At 38.5% G+C, this 24,234-nt stretch overlaps 1 protein-coding gene across 6 annotated transcripts in view; it reads right to left on the minus strand.

Annotated features, from left to right (window-relative positions):
• The window catches only part of syngap1b (synaptic Ras GTPase activating protein 1b), a 172,420-nt gene that overhangs the window by 85,539 nt on the left and 62,647 nt on the right, over nucleotides 1-24,234 (minus strand). For all 6 annotated transcript variants that reach the window (XM_052144284.1, XM_052144282.1, XM_052144281.1 and 3 more), the window contains exon 3: nucleotides 14,909-15,014. In XM_052144284.1, coding sequence (XP_052000244.1) covers nucleotides 14,909-15,014 — 106 coding nt within the window. The remainder of the gene's footprint in view (nucleotides 1-14,908; nucleotides 15,015-24,234) is intronic.

Here is a 24,234-nt window from a genome sequence, read left to right on the forward strand (position 1 = left end):
TCGCGGGTCTTTCTTGCAGAGTGCTCTGCAGATGGTTTTTGCATAATGTGCATGCAGTAATGTGAAGTTAATGCAAGTCAAACGTATCCCTTTTGCAATTTTCCTAACCGTATCTTTATTAAAAGTATCACTGGTGCTGACACTTTTCCTTCAGGACTATTTTTCAAGTAAGAAACCTCTTAAGGAGGCAAAACACAGCGATTCAGGGACTTCAAATTTAGGGATTTAAGATGGTGACAATATTGTAGGATGTGCTGGACTAGAGTAGTGGCTTTCAAGCTGTACAATGCAAACTTGTACAAACCCTCTAACTCTCAGATGGGGTGCAAAACTTAGAAAGTAGGTCGCCAGAATGGCTGGAGGAGAGTAGCAAAAACATATTTAATTAATTAATTAATTAATTAATGAAATCTAAAAATATATTCCATCGTCTCTGTTTCCTTTTGGACACAATGGCTTTTGTGCTCAAGGTAAGAGAGAAAATATTGCTCAGCTTGAGCCTTGACATACTGTTTTCTAATTGAAAGGCAGAAACTGTTTCTGACAACCGCGCAACAACATCAGCCTGAAGGATGACAATAAAAAATGACATATAGGTTTACCAGAAAAACAACATTGCAGAAAAGTCAGTGAATGGATGTTATTGGACCAAATGAAGAAATGTAACCAAAGAAAACATACTAAACTACAAAAACAAATCATTGCATACATTATATTTAATCTGTGTCATTAGTCTTCAGTTGAAACTCTTGCCAAATGCTGATGGAATTTTACAGTGTGTGGAGAGACTGTCAAACTCCTAATGTACAAATGAATGCAGCAAGTGTCTCTGATAATGATAAAAAACTAAATTTCCATACCAGGAAATTAGTTATTTTACTAATATCCTCTCAGTAAAAAATATGGCTATTTGCACTTTTAAATGTCTTTACTTTTGGCAATTCAATCAAACAAATATCAAAGAAGAAATAAAAATTGTGGCTCTAATATTTCCAGTTCATTTGTCACATATAGTATTCTGTGCAGTGTGCTCTACTGTATACTGCACATTTTGCCAAATGTTGGAAGTCACCCTGATATTTTATGCATTAAGAAAATGGAAACTTTTTACAATAAGGTTCCATTTATTAACATTAGTAAATACATTAGTTATCTTTAACTTACAATCAATAATATACAGTATTTTTACAGCATTAATCTTTGTTAATGCTAGTTCATAAAAATGCATTTGTTCATTGTTAGTTTTGTTAGTTCATAGGGCATTAACTAATGTTAACATATACAACTTGTGATGTACAAAAAAATTTGATTTTTAAAAATGTACATTTTAAAATTACACTTCAAACTAAATTTAAATATAATTTAAAAAAAGTGACCAAAAAACATACCAAATCCAAACACTTAACTAAACATTGCTTTTGAAATGTCTTAGTGAAATTAACTGTTTCTCAGGAAAATTGCAAATTGTACTTTGTGCCACTTCATTACCATACAATACACCCACAGTTTGCACGTATACACCCACAGTTAGCGTAAACATTCCCGCCCACTTGAGTTTTGCACTGGCATGAAAATTGCGCTTAGAATTAGTGCTCTCACGAAAATTGGATAAGGGCCGTTACATAGTCAACGCGAGCAACGCGAGTGACGCGAGCGACGCGCTCCCTTTCATAGTCTAAACAGTGGATGCAAGCAGACGCACGCGTCACGGGCGATGCGTGAAATGCAATACACCGCTCCCGCAACAGGGGGTAGTAGAGTCTGGTGATATTTGTAGAGTCGGGTCACATAATATTCAGATCAAAATGGCAACTGAAGAGGAGTGCATATTGCTGATTTTACATAGGCGGCATCAAAGGCAGCGCAGAGATAGACGGTGGTGTGTTCGCCCTTTAAACCAAAAAAGAGATCAGGATGGTGAGTTTGTGTCTCTGGTGCTTCCCATGTGAAGCATGAACGAGGAGAGACATTTAAATATAAATGCGGATGTATGCGTATAAGCTCGCATAATTTTTCCTCTTCGTCCGCCATTGTATTCAAATCTTCTTCTGTAAACATAATATACTTGAATTAATGTTCAAGTATATTACTAATTAGTGACGACACATTTGGCTACGCATCAACGCATAATGGCGGCCGAAGCGTAGCAACGCGTAGCCATTCAGACGCGTACGCGTACCGATGCGTTGACTATGTAAGGGCCCTAAGACATTGCGCATGGTCTTAGCACATATCGCTGCGCTTTGCACACTCATTAAAATAGAACCCATTGTGTTAAACCTCTTGGTAGTCTGATCAAATAAAAAAAGCATAGTGTTCTCTGTTGTATACTGCAAATTGTGGTAAATGTAGTAGCTCATCTAGGTATTTTAAGTGAGCAAATAATTTGCATACTATATACTGCAAGGATAGTATGAGTAGTATGCTTTTTAGTGTTATTTAAATAGCCTTGGTGCATGGAGTATAAGCTATCTGCAATTCATTATCACTTCCAAATATAGACTAACAATAAAGAAACTGTCCCAAACCAAGCAAATGAAGTCTCCCGTCAGTAATATGATGAATTTGTCAATCACTTCACTACATCACATAAGCCATGACTTCAAGTTTTCATAGAGTTCTGAGTGGTTCTTTTAAGAAACCCCTTTATTCTTTGTGGTAGATGCCATTGCTTTGGCCTCTGGACAGACTGGCACCATGACATACCTGTTGCATATTTCATATGACAGGACATAAGAGGCTACAGCACTGGAGCAGAGCAGCAAAAACAACACTATTGGAAATTAACTGTGTGCCCTTGACCAACCTCTGCGTTTGGGCAAGCCGTATACATTTAGGATTATTTAATAATCAACATACGGTGCATCTGTAATCTCAAAATTAGTCTGGGAGCAAAAGCAGATGCAGGAAAAGGTTTTATGTGCAATTCAAAGAGGCAAACTCGTCATATTGAAGCACGGTACTATAACTAATATATTGTGGTGGTTGGGGCATGGTTAAGTGCTGGCTTGTGAATGGAGAGCGAGATCAGGAGATGAGAACGGTAAGGATCATCACCTGGCAATGATTGCCTCTAACAGCTGTTTGTCATTGCAGTGAGACTGAAGACAGGCTTTTAAGAGTGAGCCAGAAGCCAGTGAGGGTGAGATAGCTTATTTGAGTGTGTCCACTGAAAAGTGTAATTTATAGACTGTGAAAAGAGTGGGAAATAAAGCACCTTTTGAGTTGTATCTTGCCGTCTCCCACTTCCTCATTGCCACAAAAACTAAGAACTTTGTTACAATGGTGCAGAAACCTGGAAATCAAGGGAGGAAGAAGGCCTCCATGGATCCCTCACATCTGTAGGACATGGTCAAGACCCTAGCTAGCATCCACCAGATGCAACATCAGGCATTCCTCAAGCTGCACACTGAGCAGTAACATTGATTCATTGCGCTCCTCCAGGACCAAGCGGAGGACGGGCAGATGTTCCGTTGCTTGCTGCACAAGGAGGTGGCTGCCGCCATGACCTCGGACTCTGTACCGCCCGGCCCCAGGTTCTGCTAGACAAAATGGGCCCCCTTGACTATCCAGAGGCCTTATTGGAGCTCTTTGAGCAGACAGCAGGGGCATGCGGATGGCTGAGCATCCAGTGGGTGGTCCGATTGATTCCACTGCTGTCTGGAATAGCCTAAATCATGGCGCAGCAGTTACCAGTGGAGAACCTCCTGATGTACACCGACTTGAGAAAAGCCATCCTGCAACGGGTCGGCCAGACACCCGAGCATCAGCGGCAATGCTTCCACTCTATGACCACTGGAGAGCATGGCCACCCGTTCACCTGATGCCTATCAAAGGTGATTGCTGGCTGAGCAACATAACGTCGGAGCTGTCATCGATCTGGTGGTACTGGAGCAGTTCATCGTTTGACTTCCGAGAGGGATGGCGGAGTGGGTCCAGTGCCACCGTACGGCGTCACTCCAAACAGCCATCCAGCTGAGGCAGAGGACCACATGGCGACGTCTTGGGAGGCAGTGAGCCCTGAGATCCTTCTCTCTCTCTCTCTCTCTCGTTCCCTTGTCAGCCCCTACCATACCGGCTCCTCAACTCTAGAGATTGCACTACACGCCTTTTTCCCCTGCCCCTCTCTGCTCTCACTAGCATGGTGGTGAACCCACTGCCAAAGGTGCGGGCATGGAGCCTGGGCTGGTCTGTTGGGGCTGCTGGGAACCCGGGCATTTCTGGATCCAGTGCCCACTGATGGAGGTGGGCACATTGGGGGGTTACATACCAGGCCTTAGTGGATTCGGGTTGCAGCCAAACCTCCATCTATCAATGCCTAGTTCAAGACGAGGCTTTGGGTGTAAGTCACAAGGCGAAGGTAAGGTGTGTGTGCATGGGGATTGATGGTCACCGCCTTTAGCCAGATATTGCACTCGCCTATCCGTACTTTTCTATTATAAATGATCGGTTGTATCGGGTGATGCAGGACACTCAGTTAAAGGAAGATACAACCTGGTAATTGATTCCGAAAAGTCATCGGGAAGTGTTATTTCAGATGGCTCATTACAATCTGATGGCAGGTCACTTAGGGCAGAAAAAGACACTGAACCAACTAATGTCCCATTTTTATTGGCCAGGCATTCACAGGGATGTTCGCAGATGGTGTGAATCCAGCTGGTGAATCCGCCGGTCACCCCAAAAGCGCCTTTGCACCCACTTCCTTTGATGGAGGTCCACTTTGAAAGAATTGTTATGGACCTCGTCGGGCCGTTAGAGTGGATGTCACGAGGACATCGTTTTGTGTTGGTTCTGCTGGACTACGCAACATGATATCCGGAAGCAGTGCCTCAGAATAATCTCCCAAGTGTGGATTCCGACAAAAATCCTCACTGATCAAGGACTACTTTTATGTCACGTACACTACGTGAGCTGTATGAATTATTGGGCATTTAATCGTTTACCCCCAGCGAACGGATGGCTTGGACAAACGGTTTAATAAAACCCTTAAAAACATGATTCGTAAGTTTGTACATGAAGATTCTCGGAATTGGGATAAGTGGCTTGAACCCCTGTTATTGGCAGTTTGAGAGATCCCACAAGCCTCTACTGGGTTCTCCCCATTTTAATTATTGTATGGGCATAAGCCTTGCGGTGTCTTAGATGTTGTGAGATAAAATTGAGATGATGGACCTTCATACAGCAAAAATGCAATTCAATACATTCTTGACCAGAGAGAAATACTCCACATATACTCCACAACTATTTCAGGAGAATTTGCTACAGGCTCAAGAACATCAGACCTGGCTGTATAACAGGGGAGCTCAGCTACGGGAATTTACACAGGGATATAAAGACCTTGTATTACCCACATCAAGCTCTAAATTACTTGCAAAGTGGCAAGGGCCCTTTGAGGTCACACGTTGAGTCTGGGAAGTAGATTATGAGGTTAAATGAATGGAGAGGGGCAGAGCACGGCAAATTTACTACCTCAACCTCTTAAAGCTGTGGAGGGAAGTGGTCCCCTTGGCTAGGAGGGAGTTCAGGCCGCAGGTGAACTTAAAAGCCAATCATGGCACCCGTCACTTGCGGAGATCACCTCTCACCATTGCAAATCACAGACGTGGACCGGTAGCAAAGAGAAAATTCGGACCTGTTCTTGCCCCTTTCCCGGTCGTACAAACCTCATAAAACTCCATATTGAAACAACCCCAGGGGTAGTGGTATGGTATCTGGGGTTCCATATGGGTCACGGGCAGGTGCACCCCTAAATTGATAAGAATACATCTGTTGGGGCCTGCCCGAGACCCCAGACCCAAAAAAGGAGGTGAGACAGTTCCTGGGGCTGGCTGGCTATTATAGAAGGTTTGTGCCTAATTATTTGGAAATCACCAGCCCGCTGACTGAACTCACTAAAAAGGGAGCACCAGACTCGGTCCAGTGGTCGGAGCCATGCCAGAAGGCTTTTATGCAGGTGAAGGCTGCGCTTTCTGGTGGGCCGTTGTTATATGCTCCTGATTTTTCTCTCCCTTTAGTTGTACAGACTGATGCGTCAGACAGGGGGTTGGGAGCCGCGTTGTCCCAGGTGATCAAGGGGGAGGAGGGTCCGGTGCTGTACATCAGCCATAAGCTTTTGGCGAGAGAAGCAAATCAAGTGTAAAATAGCATATTTTCAGTTCATAAAGACTTTCTTCCTGTTCGTTATGCAATGCTTTCTTATGACATCAAAACTATTTAATGATATTGCATGACTTGTAAGGCGATACATTTTAACATTTGCATTACCTAATCAACTACAATTACAAGCTTGTTCAAGTGCAATCAAATTGCACAGTAGCTCATCTGATAGAGTGTTGCACTTGTGATGCAAAGGACCATGGTACGAGTCCTGAAGTGCACTTGAGTCGATACGTGAGCCGAAAGGGTCATAGAAGCACCACAAAATTATATTGTTGCTTCGCAATTGCATATTTTTATCTCATTTTATCTATTTTCTTTTATGACACTATCAGTTAGGTTTCAGGTTTAGGGTAGGGTAGTAGGTTTTGTTGAGTTAAAACTCAATAAAGCATTAAACTCATCTGTTTGGGAGAAAATGTAACATACTTTTAAACTACACTACAAAGTGGACATTTCATCTTGAAACTGCCGCGGATCATGCAAGGCACCACGTAATATCATTTTGCTAAAATGTCTCTACATGATATCTGACTCCAAAGAGGTTTAAGGGTCATATAAACTATTACAACTAATAATGACCAATAAAAGTTCAATTCAAATGTGAGGTGTACCTTCTGCCACCAGGAATATGTTAGAGCTCAGTGTTTATAAAGCATAACAACCTAGTGATTGCACAAATGTCCCACATGGCGTTGTGAACTTGAACACAGCATGTTGTTCTTTGTGACAGAAGGAAAAGCTGCCCATGTTCAGAATCAATAATTCATATTGTAACATGGGCTAGAAGAACAGGAGAAGAGAGAATGGGGAAAAAAGAACACGTCTGACAAAACTATTTTCTCATCTTTGGCATCCTGCAGGGACAAAGAAATGTTTCCATTAAATGAAATATTGAAATTGATGAAATGTCTGCCTAGAAAGAGGATGAGGGAGAGAGAGATAATCAATGGGAGAATCTGTACAAACGTAAGTGTTTTTGATGAAATTAAAATGTAAAAGTTAATTTTAATCTAAAGCCATAGCATAAAGAAATTGAGGCAATCAGATAAAAAACAGGCACAGACTGTACTTGTTAAGATGTTGCCCTTCCAAACACAGTCCAAGCAGATACTATTTAATATTAAATGCTAAACATCTTCACACTTGGTGTGTAATTAAAGGCAAAAACTGGCAAAAGTGATAGTTCAACAATTTGTCATAATTTACTCATCTTAATACGGAGCACCTTAGAGGACAGGGAGTAGTTTATTTTCTGAAATAAATCAGCTCGAACTTTTTGCCAAACATCTCCTTTTGAGTTACACATTCAATAAAAAATGGAGCTGGAATGACATGGGGGTGAGTAAATAATGACAGATTTTTCATTTTTTGGTGAGCTATTCCTTTAAAGGTTTATTCCTCTGATGCACTCTGGTGAAGTCATCTGCATTAATACACAAGCGAATGCATCGTTTCAAAATATGTGCCCAGTCACACGATGCAATTTAGTACAGAGCAATATGCTCTGCCATTCCAAATGTTTATTTATTAATGTGACTAATTTCCTCATTTGACTATACATCTTTCCACATCACAGTAATTCATTTAGCTATGGACTATTTTCATTATACTGTATTAGCCAGTGCAGGGTAAGTCGAATTTCTGTCAATATGTAATTTCTTACGTTATGTGCTACAACATTAGTTCACCCAAAAATGAAAATTCTCTCACCCTCATGCCATCCCAGATATGTGTGACTTTCTTTCTTCTACAGAACATAAACAAAGATTTTTATAAGAATATCTCAGCTCTAAAGGGCTATACAATGCAAGTGTATGGTGGTCAAAACTTTGAAGGTCCATAAAGGATATAAAGGCAGCATAAAAGTAATCTATAAGACTCCAGTAGTTTAATCCATGTATTCAAAAGCGATCTAATTGATTTTGTCCAAGAACGGACCAAAATGTAACTGCTGAAGCCAAGATTTACAGTGAAATTTTGTTACATTTTGGTCTGTTCTCACCCAAAACTGACTGGATCGCTTCAGACAACATGGATTTAACTACAGGAGTCTTATGAATTACTTCTATGCTGCATTTATGTGCTTTTGGAGCTTCAAAGTTTTGGTCACCATTCACTTGCATTGTATGAAACAACAGAGCTGAGATATTCCTCTTAAAAACGTATTTTGTGTTCTGCAGAAGAAAGACATACACATCTGGGATGAATTAGTGCGAGAAAATTATAATCTTTTAATATTATTCTTTATTAACCCTTCTGCACTGTTCGGTCATTTTTGACCGAAATCAATTTTGATTCTTTACAAAAAATGGTATACTTCATCTGAGTGGCTCAAGGCTTGGTTAATTTCCCTACATTTGCCATCTGAAAACACAAACAAAAAGACAACACTTGTGTTGTTCGCAGTCAAATTTGATCAACAACAGGAAACGAATGGGAGAGACAACAACACAGAGCAATTTATTTGGGAATTTGTAAAATAAAATCAATATTTCAGCCTTAATGCGGAACACACACTGGCAGGAATGAAGGGGAGAGACTATAACTCATTCAAAATGCAGAACACATGGAATTAATTAGTGGATCTCTGCAACTTTCTACTGGTTATTTTCAAGCCATATAATTGTTCTTTTTTTTTTTTTTTGCACCAGATGGCAGCAATCTTTCCCAAAACATGACGCATTCTCATATTTTCTTCATGTTTTAAATTATAGAAGTGCAGATTTTCCTGTAGAGAAATTAACATATATTTGCTTATGTGCATATGCAAATTAATGGTGTAATTGAGAAATAGCATAAAATCCCCCCAAATGCACAATTTTAGTGTTTTTATTTTATTGAAGTTAGTGTTATAACATTTAATTCTTAAATAAAAAAACACTTTGTTTTTGGTCAAATTGGACCGCAAACAACACAACTGTGAGTCAGTGCACAAGGGTTAAAGGAATAGTTTAGCCAAAAATGGTAATTCTCTCATAATTTACTCACGCTCATGTTGTTCCAGCCATGTATAATTTTGTTTCTTTCATAAAACACAAAAGAAGATGTTAAGCATAATGTCTTTTGAGTGAAAGTGGATGGTGATTTATATAGTACAAGCTGCTATAAGGACAAGTCTTCTGGAGGAATACAATAGCTTTGTATGAGGAACAAACCAAAAAGGAAGTAATTTTTTATTGTTTGTCGTAAATGGCATTAAACCTGGCATGATGCATTTTTTTAAATGAAGACAAGCATGAATGAGATTTAAGAGCTCCAACAGAAAAGAAGATTTTTAATGAATAACAACTTTCAAAATATTTCAATATGTTCCTCGTCCAAAACTATCATATTACTTCAGAAGACTTAAGAATATAGCACACAAGTCATTTGCCACTACAGATTACAGAATACATGCTGTAAAATGTAATTTGTAACGTATTCCGTTAGATTACTCAAGGTCAGTAACGTATTCTAAATACTTTGGATTACTTCTTCAGCACAGGTAGATTTTTTTCACTTGTTTTGACTATAAAAACTCCTCCAGTACAGTAAGACAAAATACACATGTTAAAAATACATTCTCTGAAAAACCCAAATATCTTCTGCAGTGTTGTTTCTAAAACAAGATTAATCAAACTTATCTTGTTTTAAGGATTTTTAGATATTTTTATAGGAAAACAATACAAACATTTCTATTCTACAAAAAGAATATAATTTTTGCCTTAATATCAAAGGTCTTACTAGAAAAATAGAAATGATGATCCAACGTGAATTTTCTTGATAAAAAATATGATCGTGTCTGGTAGCATGTGCATGTAAAATGACTAGAAATAGCATTTTAGCTTAGTGTAAAGCTGACAATTTACACAAGGTTTATTTATATTTCTTCTGCTCCAAACTTACTTCAAACTTAATTCTCTGTCTGCTCGTATGAGCGTAACACATCATAAGAAAGTATTTCATCACTGTTCAAATGCACTTTGGATCGCATCATTTATATGAATAAATGTTTTTCATCTGAAAGGACTAAATATTAAATGAAACAAATGACAATAACATGCAAAGTAATCTCTTCAGTAATCAAAATACTTTTTGAATGTAACTGTATTCTAATTACCAATGATTTCAATTGTAACTGTAGTGGAATCCAGTTACTTATATTTTGTATTTTAAATACGTAATCCCACATGTATTTCGTTAATCACCAACCCTGGTCCTTTATGGAGCTTTATCATCATCCACTTTCTTTGTTTGAAATAGGACATTTAGCATCAACACTTCAGTTTGTGTTTCACTGGGTATATATAGAATATAATACAGGGACTGGAATGACATGAGGGTGAGTAAATGATGCCTAAATTTTCATTTTGTGGGGAACTATCCCATTAACTAATACATCATACATAAAACGTGTATCCAAACAAATTATCATGTCACAGTTGATTATCTTTTCTACTGTTAATAAACCTCAAGAAAGATCTCCACACTTTTCAGACTTTACCATACAATGAAAAGCATATCACAGTTACAAGAGGCATGACAGTGTTGATTTGCTTACAAATGCAAATTGTAATTAACTACCAAAATTAAACTCAAGCTTTTAAGTGCTTGTTTATTGCTTAGTCTTCAATTAATTCTGATGCCTGTGGCAGTACAAACAGCATCTTTGAGAGTATACTACATCCAAAGACAAAATTCAACCAAATGGAAGCTGGTTGAGCTGTTGTCAAAGTGTTGAGAGGATTTTAAGGGGAAGCTAACAGCTTGCAGCCACATTACTTTTAAAGGTGACGTGTGTCGATGTTAAAATATTTAGCAAAGACAACTATAAGTAAGCCATTTATACAGTAGGTTGATTCATAAACACTTTGGCTCTGAGGCACTATCAAAACATTGCTCTGTTTGTTTGAGCATTCTAACATACTATATGTATTTCTGGCTCAACTACTGGTGTAAATTTAGGGCAGAGCCGGCCTGTATGACTAACCAATGGCATAACGGGGTGTGGACAGAAGGGGTGGTAGGAGTCTTTGAGGAACCTGTTTATAAACGGTCCTTAATTTAGCAATTTTGTTTGGTGCCAATAGTGGTGCAGAAATGACACACTTCACCTTTAACCATAAAAACAATATCTATTAGATGTGGTGTTTTAGCCAGTATATTATCAAATAAAAAGTAGGGGGTTGCATGACTATACTGATTTTTTATAGTTGACAATCAAGCCCATAAGTCGAGTCAAATTCAACTAGTCGACCCACTGTCAAGATTCCGAAACATAGGATAGCAGGGAAAGAGTAATTTATATTCATGAGTAAAGTGATAACTGATTGGTTGATTCAGTAATATTCATCAGGATAGCAGTACCTGATTGGTCAGATAAACTATAACCCAGCCCCTTAATCTAACCCTAACAAATCAGGTAGCGCTTTCCTCATTAATATGAATGAGTCTTCCTCTGCCATCCGAAGTTTTGGAAATCCGCCACCCGCGAATTTCCTGAATTTGTTTTGTAAATCACATGGAAAGCGTCTAGTTGACTAGTCTTGTTCCAAACCTTAGTGAGCTGCCTACCTAGGCAGCATTTTAAGGCACCATAATCACACTCCTGAAGATAAAGTTGTTCCAAAAAGTAGGCAGCAACATAATGCTGCCTTATAAGATACCTTGTTTTGGACAAGAAAATGTAGATTACAAATCTACTTTATTTCTTTCAATATAAATGTATCCATAAATAAGAGCTAATTTAAAAAAAAAATATTATTAACCAATATTTGTGGGTGCTATTTTTTTTTTTTTTTTACCTTATCAGAGAAGTGCATTGTTAGCTTAGCAACATCTCTCATGCAGCGAAATGAGGAGCACCACTTGTGTACTACGCGTAGTTGTTGCCTGTGTACAGTGTTTCAATTCAGTCACTTATGAGGGTCTATTTCACTTGGGATGCTGTCTTAGAAGGCATTAAGGCAGTTCACTTAGGGTTTGGAACAGAGCTAAGTAGGCTTACCCTAAACAGTCTACCCATAATGCAAACTAAGCAGGAAAAGCAATGGGGAAAAGCCAATGCAAAATAAGTCACCGTGTCATTTTACTGCACAATGGATCCATGCTACCCATGAACGTTACCCACCCCGCGTCGTCATCTACCATGAGATAATTCCATTCTTTAAGGGCTTGAGTTCTGGAAAGCTTATGAAGGTCCTACGTCACTCAAAGTACAGAAATAACATTCAGTAATGCTGACTACATCAGAGATTCATGGAATTACGTGAATCCCTAATCGTTGTCACGGAAACTGCAGAAGGAGTCTTGAATGAGCAGCAGAGGGCCACCTTGTTCAACATCTCACATGGATTTGCTATTCAACAGACAGCAGAGGCATGCTATGGCATTTGTTAGGCATTGTTTAGCAGGTAAAATAAGATTTTTGGAACATCAATTTCAAGTCTGTTTAATTGTTTTAATCAGAACAGCAAAAAACTAAATACATTTAATTTTTACAAACCAGGTCCAAACCACATCCATGTGTGGTTTGAAGTCGAAATGTGTCTCAGTCTGAATCACACAAAAAGTCATACAAATTGCCCAATATTGTTTGTAGTTGTCTGAATTCACCCATTTTCACCCAAACTATGTAGTGAACAGTCAATGCGTGAACAAGTCAGTGGTTTTGGACACAGTATACTGTACACATGACAACACAAAATGCCTCCGTCATTTCTGATCTCTATTACACTGCATAATTTTCATGATGGACATGAGCAGATTTATAAGAAAGTGTCTTAGCATCATTATGATGCTTACAACACTACTATAGTAACCAATGTAGAGCCACTGGATATTGACACTGTCTGAATAAATGTATCTGTTTTCATCACTTGCAAAATGAAAAGATCAGATTTGAAAACCAAATCTGATTTGTGTAAATGGTCTGCACTTATATAGCGACATTCATACATCAATGGCGGTAGAGCTGCCATGCAAGGTGCTAGCATGCCATTGGGAGCAACTTGGGGTTCAGTGTCTTGCCCAAGGACACTTCGGCATGTAGAGTCATGTGGGCCTGGATTCAAACCCCCAACCCTGCGAATAGTGGCCGACCCACTCTACCAACTGAGCCACAGCCGCCCCACATGTACAGACAGTTTTACAGACAACATACATGTACAGTCAGTTTTCAGTTTAAGTTTACATGCTGTTTAAAAGTTTGCTTTCAGTCAGACTAAAACGAACCTAGATAACATGATTGTAGCTCGGCTTTGTCAAGCAAGTATACACCTTAATCCTTATATGCATACCTTGGGTCTTCAGTGACCCAAAAGCTCATTCCGCCCCCTGTACCTCATCCATTTTTTTGTACTTGTGCCCACACCTCTTTAGTATTTCTCAATCATTTCCTTATAAATAGTGTAACACAAATAAATGCAAAAATTGCCAACATTTGCTAATAAATATATTTTTTTATAATTGCTTAAGTACCAAAAGTGTATAGGCAGTGTTTCCCCAATATGCATTTTGCAGCGGCGCTGCACCGCCACTGAATTATGAGCGCCACTGTTGGTATTTCACATGGTTTATTTAATATTATTGATGCAATATAAAGCTTGCCAGCTCCAGTCAGATGTTCGCTTTGTACACTGCGAAAGAGACCCCACCACACACACACACACACACACACACACACACACACACACACACACACACACAAATACATGCACTTACTCACAGTAATGTCACCGCATAACACACATGCCAAACTTGCTTCATTACATCCTGAAATGCATCTCAAACGTAGTATGGCAGAGGATTGCAACGCTTCACTGACCAATAAGTTAGCGCTTTCCTCATAAATTAATGAGCCTTCCTCTGTCATCTGTATGTTTTGAAGTGCATTTTACTTGCTTCAAAAGAGGAATGAAACAGTCCTACACAGATCAATTATCAATACGGCTCAATCATGGATAGAGCAGCACGAGCGCAGAGCAGGTATGGTTATTCGCGGACTGGTCTCAACCAAACAGACTATTTTAAATCCGCCTGTAAACCAGCGAAAAGAAGAGAAAAACTCTTATGGTTCAGTGATGAAACTACTAAAAAAACCAGCCCCCACATTCTAATCGGCACTGACAAAGAAAACAGGAGAAAACATAAATTAGAAGGCTTTTCTATTCTCAAATCACAACACTTTGATTATCATGATGATTTTCTGTGCAACAACTGTGAATTATCAGTATCCCATATATGTGTACACATACATAATATACATGTTATTTCTTACTCATGGTGGCGCTGTTCTGTCATTCATTTACTTTATTTACATTTGACATTGCTATTTGATGGAGAAACAACATGGAAGTAAACTATAGCAAGTGTAACACATGAATAGAATGATTTGGCTATTGTCATTTTGGCGTACTACTGAAATTATGTAAGTTGTGCATCTATTTAGACTCAATAAGTGCCTGAGAAAACACTTTTGTGTAACTTCTGTGTTATGTATAGCTCAATATGTGTTTGACAGGCAGGTGCATCTCAAGAAACTTCCATGTGGATGTAATGAATCCTAACATCTTTCCTTCAGATATACAATTATACATTGTGTCATGTATACTTGGAAAGAGAGATGAAAACTATAGCTCGACTAAGCAAAAAACAGCTCTAGCTCAATTGTAACTGCACATGTAAACGTACAGAGTGTAAACAAAGCTTTACAGGTGCAAACGCATCCGACTCAGTGGAAGCAGGCCACCACGTGTCAAACTTCACTCACCCATCTCAGGATGGTGCCTTCCCTCCACAGGCACGCTGACCGTCCGTCGCAGCAGCTTGTTCCTGTGCGACTCGGAGCGCTGCTCGCGCATCAACAAAGGGTGAATCTGCGGGGAGCAGAGAAAAAGTTCAGTGCACAGAAGTCATGGTCAATACGCCATGGTGAGTCATACTTTATAGCGACAGCCGTCCTTACAGCATTTTTGCATTTAAGTCCCCATTAAATACAAATGAAAAAAGTTCATGTATGTTCGTTTCGAAGTGTACCTCTAGAGTTAACAAAATTAACTTTTAGTAGATATATGCATTTCAAATCTACAGTCTTTCTCTACTGGGTCCCCCCCAAAAAAGTACTGTCTAAGCTTAAAGTTCATTTAAAAAAGTTAATTGGACTAAAAGCCCATTCATTTTTATTGGGCTTTTAAAAACAAGGCGCTAATGGTGCTAGACACAAAAAAAGCAAGCCAAATTGGCAAAAGAAGCATGTTATGCTCATGTGCACATAGACCAATAACTAATAAATAGTGTAGACAGAACACAAGAACACATCTTGTGTGAACACTCCCTAATTGGAAACTTTTAAAACATCAGGTCCCATTGGGGCTGGATTTCTTGAAATAATAAAGCATGGGTGTGCGTTTGGGGCGAGGAGAGAAAATAATTATAAAATTGTGTGTGTAATGTGTTTATTTAAGTCTTGGTATGGGGCTGTGTCTCAAGAGAGATTCTTCTTAACGTAGGAGAACTATCTGTACATGGCGCCTCCTCTGGCATCTGCAAGCAGAAGGAAGCAAACCTCTCAGCACAGGTTTGCCATCTATATTGCACTGGGGCCATTTAGCGATTTGGGCATCTCTCCTGTGTTCCCGGGGTTTTGAGAGCAGAGCTGTGAAAGAAGCGATTACCTAGTCTGGGGTGATAAATGAGTGGGGCAGGAGAGGATCAGTCACTGAGCTCCTGTGGGGAGCAGTGTAAGCGGTGCTTGTCACCTGAATTCAGGGGGGCCCTGTCACTCGGCTGCAGTTACATGACCCAGATGCATTCCTATACATATTTTTACAGGCTAAATACAATTTTAAACATATGTTGCAAATATATATTTTTTAAACCTTTCTATAATCAAATCTGAAAATATATAAAAAATATATACTACAGGGGCAAGAAATAATTTGAATATTGGAATCAGCCATTTTCTATCAAATTAATTTATATATATATATATATATATATATATATATATATATATATATATATATATATATATTTTTTTTTTTTAAATATTAATATATTTTTTTTTTATATACAAAAATTGGCCAGAAAATACATCTGTAACAATAAATAACTCAAATATATTAAAAATACATCTTATTAATATATTTTACAATACATGTCACCAATATATTTTTCTTATATTTTCAAAAATTATTAATATTTAGATTTTAAAATACAAAAAAATTGTTATATATATATATATACATGCACACACACAGATGAGCCAAACATTATGGCCTCCTAACAAGGCCACATGTCACGGTCTGGGTAGATTAGATGGTAAGTGAACAATAAGTTCTCGTAGTCAATGTGTTGAACACAGGAGAAATGGGTAAAAGTGAAGACCTGAGTGACTTTGAAAAGGGCCAAATTGTTATGGCCTGATTACTGGGTCAGAGCATCTCTGAAATGGCAAGGCTTGTAGGGTGTTCCCGGTCAGCAGTGGCGAGTACCTACCGACAGTTGTCCGAGGAGGGACAATCCCATCTGGTCTGAACTGACAGAAGGTCTACTGTAGCACAAGTCACAGTAAATTTGAATGATGGTTACGGGAGGAATGTGTCACAACACACAGTGCATCGCACCCTGCTGTGTATGGGGCTGCATAGCTGCAGACCGTTCAGAGTGCTCATGATGACCCCTGTCCACCATCGAAAGTGCCTATAATGGGAACTGGACCTTGTAATGTGCCTATAAACGGAACTGGACCTTGCATGAGCAGTGTAAGAAGGTCACCTGGTCCAATGAGTCCCGTTTTCTTTTACATCACGTGGACGGCCGTGTACGTGTGTGCCGTTTACATGGGTAAGTGATGGCACCAGAATGCACTGTGGGAAAACGACAAACCAGTGGGGGGAGTGTGATGATCTGAGCAATGTTCTGCTGGGAAACACTGGATCCGGCCATTCATATGTATTCATCAATTTGACACGCGCCACCTACCTAAATATAATTCCAGACCAGTTACACCCCTTCATGGCAATGATATTCCCTGTAGGTAGTGTCCTCTTTCAGCAGGATAATGCGCCCTGCCACACTGCACACATTGTTCGGGAATAGTTTGAGGAACATGATGAAGAGTTCAAGGTGTTGCCCTGGTTTCCAAATTCCCCAGATCTCCATCCGATTGAGCATATATTGGATGTGCTGGACCAACAACACATCACTTACAGTTACAGGACTTGAAGGATCTGCTGCTAATGTCTTGGTGCCAGATACCACAGGACACCTTCAGGGTCTTATATTGTCCATACCAAGGTAGGTCGGCGCTGTTTTGGCGGCACAACGACCCACAGCATATGTCATAATGTTTTGGCTCATCAGTATATATATATATATATATATATATATATATATATATATATATATATATATATATATATATATATATATATATATATATAAGGTATATGTAACAATAAATAACATACATTATTAAATATAAATAAATAAACAATAAATAATATATTCAAAATACATTTACATAAATATATTTTACAATAAATAATAGCAATTTTTCCTATATATTTTAGCCATTTTTTATATTTTATTTATGTATATATATATATATATATATATATATATATATATATATATATATATATATATAGACAATCTTTGTGGGTTCTCCTTTGTTATGCACAGCTCAGCATTCATACACAATGAAGAATGCTAATTTATTCGAATGTCTACAGGGAATGACAGAGCTACATGCAGCTGACAGTAAGATACTCTGCCTGATGGCGCATTGGTGCGGTTTGTCTTTATAGATTTTTAAACTTGAAGGATGTCTACATTATGCTGCACCCATGAGGGCACATTCTATTAGGGCAAAGCAAAACAAAATATTAACTTGAAATGCTTAGATGCACGGCTCCTAAAATGTATCTATTGCAAGCTGCAATGAAATTACAGGAAGGATCCCTTCATAAAAAACACTTCACATGCAATAAATCCTGAAGGACTCAAGCATGCTAGAAAGCGTATGAGATCTGGGGTTGTTTATCAACTCGCATAGCCTTTTATGTGAACAAATGTCCAATATGGGGCCTTGACAGGCAATGCAGATTAATTTTAATGATATAGTAAGTGCACGCCGTTCACGAGATGTCAGTTTGTGTAACATTCAAAATTAGTTTTTCTGTTACTGTAATATTGTCTCATACATTGGTGTTAAAGAGAAATGCCACATACAATCAGAAGCAAGATAGAAATAATCTGCTCATTTCAATGTAATCTGAACTGAACATATTAGGGCAGCCAGAGAATGATCATGGCACTAGAACTTCATGAAACAGAAGCCATTAGAACCAAATCTACAATATGTATCAGGAACTGCGGACCACATGTGAGTGGCACCCTTTACAATGAATTCGGCTGGGTCTGTATTTGGGTGACTATGTTGCCTTGGCAGCAATTACTTGGTTCAATGTTATCTGGCATGGATCATGGAAGAGTAACTCTGAACAAAACACAGAAAGTCTGAAAGTAGGTGGAGATCGACATGCCATGGATCAGTTACCCGGATCCCATTCCCTGCTCGAACACTTGGGTGGAAATCTTAAATTCTGACTTGGATATGTGGGTGTATGATGCCACGCAAATATGGCAGCATCCAGGGATACAGTATGTAAAAAGCTAATGGTAAAGGATAACTTTAAACGTTCCAAACAAAATTATATTTTTCCCCCACAAAGTACCCATGCACAAGTTTGTTTGCGAAATATATTTTCATTAAGTTCTCCCTTCCATGCTCCCTTCAGAGTGCATACATCAAGAGCTCTGTCCTTCAGAGTGAGTAGGGCATAGGGATCATTTTGTATTGAAATTTGCCCTGGGTCTTTGATTTTTAGTCTTTCGTTCATTTGACACGTGAAAGGCACATAGGCTCTGTAATGGAAACAGAAATTAGTTAATAATTTCATCACCTTCCTTAAAGCTGAAGTATGTCAATTCTGCAACACTAGCGCCCCCAGATGGAACCGCTTTCTGAATATGCACCTTGTCAGCTGTTGAGTAATATTGTTGGGGTGGGTCTAAGCAGGTTGCTCAAAACAAACACAGGAATATTTATAGTGCCACAGAGACACAGTGTTAACAGTTTTCAAGAAAATAAGTCTATGAATGCTTACTTACAGTTGTCTTTGCATATTAAACTTTTAAGACCATTCTTCTTTAATTTTACACTTTATTTTGTAAACACTTCCTCCATTAAATAAATGGAAATAATTAATCATGACGATTGTATGATTTTTAAATGTCATTTATTGTCCCAATAATGTGTATTGATCATGATACAATCAACTGCAACACACTGAACTGTAAACTGTAAAGAGAAAATGAACAAAGGACCATAATTGTCACTCGTGAATGAATTGTTTGTCTTCTATGCTGTCACATGACAAGTGAACGAAAGACTCAGATCTGAAGACCCAGTCGGGAGGTGAACTAATCAATTCTGTTTCCTGTAGATCCTACACGGCTGTCACGTGACAAAATGAATGAAATGATTTGAATAAAGATTTGTTCGTTTTGCTAAACAACATTACTCAAGTCAGTAAAATTACCCATTCTTCCCATTACTAAAGTCTAGCTATTTTAAACCAGAAAATGGGTCATATGTGTATATGGGAAGGGAGGGCAGGGTTCAGGCTTGGCAAACGTACCCATGCTGCATTGTAGGAGGCTATACCATATGTCAGTACAGCCGAAACCGGCACAGCTGTGTGAATGGGCAGATGAGGGATGGAATGGGGAGGACAGCAGCAGGTGTGGACTCCGTTCTGCCCAGCCTGACAGCACTCTGTCGGCAGCATGACCGACCCCAAATCTTGAGTAATTCTGCTGGCATCCTGCTCATCCCAGGACCTACCCCACGAACCCTACGCCACCACAATATCACAGCTGAACGCCAGAGCTAATGAGAAGAAAGATGGTATCTGTCTGCTTATATCAACATCACATCAATGTCAGGTTACAGCTGTTCTGGTAATAAATGGCATAGAATGATGTATTACATTGGAGACTCAAGCTACACTGCAAAAATCACATTCTTACTCAGTATACAGTATTTTTGTATCGTTTTACATAAAAAATATAGATAAAGATATCTGCAATTTTTCACAGTTAAATATAAAAGCTCACCATTCATACATGCTGTGGACTAACTGCAAAAATTTGGTCTCATTATTTCAGAAATCCCCCTAAATGAAAAAAAAGACTCCAATTATTCATAAATAACATTGTATGTGTTTACATTTACATTTATGCATTTGGCAGATGCTTTTATCCAAAGTGACTTACAGTGCACTTATTACAGGGACAATGATACTGAATTCTTATTATTTTGAGGGTTTGTTTTATACAATAGTAATCTATTACTAATCAGATGCACTCCACTAAACTGTCCTCTCTCTCATAAGTGGTGTTGGAAAGTCCGATTTTTGTTAGTGAAACGGTTCATTTGGATGTTTCATCTCATGTTCATCACTATGTTTAGGGCTGTCACCCATCCCCTTAAATATGAGATGGTACCATAGTTAAAGATGAAATTATCAAGGTTAAGTACTATTGAGGTCAATATCGCCAATATCAATACCAATATTGACAATGTTTTCTTTTTGCCATTTCTGAAGATATAATGTGTTATTTAAGCCATTTAACATTATATTTATAAGGCATCATTTTTTTAGATGTATAGTCATAAAATCTATTTTTGTAAAAACCTTTAGTATCTATATTTTTATGTGCATATCAATCATCTAGATACAACATCAGTATTGGAAGCATATTGCTGCAGCCCGGAGATCTCCAATTGGGGCGGAAACTCTAAAAGAGGGCAATAAAACTCCAAAACGAGGCGTGGCTACTCTAGAAGGGGGTTGGGTCTACTCCAAAAGGGGGTGGCACATCCATCCATGGTTAGGGGATCTTTATGTCTTGCTGTTGGTTTGGTTCTCCCGGCTCTATTTGTAGCTCGGCCTGCAGCTATATCTCCTGATTAATCAGAACACAAGAAAATTGTGCTTATCAAACCATGAGGTATTTCATATATTCATGTGGTCTTTTCTATGAATACATTACACAACCTTTTCCCTCAGTGAAAATAAACTCTGTTTAGTGTAGGAATATGCTCTACCAAACACTCTTCATGTACTTTCACCTTGTCAGCTGCAAGCGAATCCTGTGTGTATACTAATGAATTTATTTACCATGACATCTAGGAATGCCGCAGTGAACACAATGTGAATGGTTACCCCGTGATTTTGCCTGATTCCACAGTCTGATTCCTAAGGCAGCTAGGAGAATGGCTGCTGCCCACTCACAGTGAAAGAAACCTTGCTCTGGGCCTCTACATGCATAACTCAGTGTCATGGTGGCACGGATCCACACAAGTGCTGGTGGACAGAACAGAGTAAAGTAGGATGTGGGACACTGTCATCTCACATCAATTAGAGTCTAATGACATGGCAACAAATCACTCCTGACTCTCTCGCTCCCTCTAAAGGCTGTTTCTGAACACAGCAACAAGCCACTACATTCATCATCCAGATTACTGTAATACGCCCTGTGAATATGACATTTATTGGTATTTATTAGAAGACAAAAAAATACTATTTTGATATTTAAAAGGTCTGAATGTCATTGCATTAAATAACAAAATATCAGTTAGTGGAATATGTCCATAGTTACTATAATGAACTATAATGGTTTTATTGCATTGTCTGATTTTTTTTTTTTAAGTTTTATTAATAACATTTTTTAACATTACACAATTCGATTTGATGGCATTCTGTTGAATTGAAAATTTTAATGTGTAAATCTTAAAAATGGGCTAAATTATATATTTTTGAGTGTATATTTAAAGGATCAAAACACACACACATACAGTGTATATGTAAAACAATAAAATGTTTAATGTGTTTATAGCCCTCTCGTTTATTTGCTGATAAAGGAAAAGTTCCTCCAAAAATTCAAATCATGTCATCATTTACTCTCCTACATGTTGTTCCAAACCGGCTTTGTTTTTTATCTTCCATGGACACAAACAGAGATGTAGGCAAAATGTCCAAGTTACTTTTTTAAGTCAATAGTGGTCTGTCAAGCACCACTCAATTATTTTTGCTGCTTGTTCTATTTACTTAAAATTAACTAAAATTTTATGGAGTGGTGGTGGTGTAGTGGACTAAAGCACATCACTGGTAATCAGAAGGTTGCTGGTTCGATCCCCACAGCCACCACCATTGTGTCCTTGAGCAAGACACTTAATCCAAGTTGCTCCGGGGGAATTGTCCCTGTAATAAGTGCACTGTAAGTCGCTTTGGATAAAAGCATCTGCCAAATGCATAAATGTAGCTAAAGCAACACAATTGTACAATATTTTGTAAACTTGATTTCATTGCATTCTGTCCATTTAAATTTGTAAAATGGAAAGTTGACTTAATCCATTTGAGTTGGGACTACATGAATACTTTCTGTTATTGTTTAAAGTTTCAGAATTTCTGTTATTGTTGGAGTTTTGGGTGCCCTCATTTCCTGTTTAATTAATCAGTCGCACGACCATGCAGAACATCTCAGGCTTTTAAATCCGTAAGGATCTCTTTCTCAGTGGTGATCTTGTTGACTCCTAAGCGAGATCTTGCGCTCTTCGCTTTCAAATTACGTACATCTTAAAGCGTGATTGCGTCACTCAAGGCCAGCTAGAAGGCCTGGACTGGGACATATCCTATAGATCACACCCACCAAGAACAAATAAATCAATCTGATTTGCTGATGAATCTGACAATCTGACTTTAGATGCCTATTCACTGCAGTGTTGAGGGATTCTGTGGAAATTCTGAAGGCCGGACGGGGTGGAGCTCAGACTCACGTGCTGCTTCGCTAAAGCATTGTTGTTTATACTTTCGCCTGGCTTCGCAACACGAGCCTCCACTGACAGCGTGCGCACCTTCCCAAATGGACGAGGCGTTTATACTTGAAGGAATTTGGCTTCGGGCATGCGATTTGTGAAACAGTTTTCACACTTTACTTGGAAGCATCGAGGAATAAATTCTGATTGGATAAACATTTTGTTTTTTGCTATTCGTTTGTAGATGAATTAGGAGTGGAAAGCGATTGAAAATACATAGACAAAAAGGTCAATGAAAAATTATTTATTTATTAGACATAGAGAAGGCTTTGCTGTCCCTGAGAAATCGTCACTGGTTGAACCACTTTCCACGACTGAATGAACTTCAGCCATAGAGCTATTTTTTTTGTGCGAAAAAGTCCATATGACCTGTGCACTATATTCCAAGTTTTCTGAAGCCAAACAATAGGTTTGTGTGAGGAACAGACCGAAATATAACCCAAGAAAATCTTAGAAAATTCAGGTCACTGTTTTGTTTAAGTTTATGGAAAATAGAAGCTTGGACATTCTGCTAAATGACTTCTTTTGTGTTTCACAGAAGACAGAAAGTGATATGGATTTGAAACAACATGATAGTGAGAAAATAATGACTTGTGAACTATCCCTTTCATGACATGCCTTGCATGCTTTTAATATGTTGAGGTTGTCTTATAATATTAGTAGTTTTTTTGCACAAAAAAACAGTATTTAAAAATTATATTTTTGTAAAACATGATAATTTTCCACCCTCATTCTAATCCTCTGTCAGAAAGACTTTGTTTTGGTGCTGCTTCTCCTTTAAGACTTGACAGTAACGAGTCATTTTGGCAGCTCGGTTTAAAAATATGCTCATTTTGAGTTCTGAAACTTACAGTATGTTTTTATAGTACAATGACCTCTTATATGTCCAAATCAAGGAAAATGTTATTCTTCATGTCATGACCACTTTAAGTGAGAGCAGCACACATTGGTTGAAAACGAATCTCCTCCTCTCATTCTTCAACAAACCCCCTAAACAAAATCAGAGAAAAGCACAACCTCCTGCAAACTCTGAGAGCGCACATGTCTGCATGGAGGAGACGGTTGTCATTCTCTACAGGACCTGAATGAAGACTGTCACACACAAAAACAGGGCAGTAACTGTCCCTTACAGGAGATGAGTGACAAGT

This window comes from Xyrauchen texanus, chromosome 15 (assembly GCF_025860055.1).
Source record: "Xyrauchen texanus isolate HMW12.3.18 chromosome 15, RBS_HiC_50CHRs, whole genome shotgun sequence".
Classification (NCBI taxonomy): domain Eukaryota; kingdom Metazoa; phylum Chordata; class Actinopteri; order Cypriniformes; family Catostomidae; genus Xyrauchen; species Xyrauchen texanus.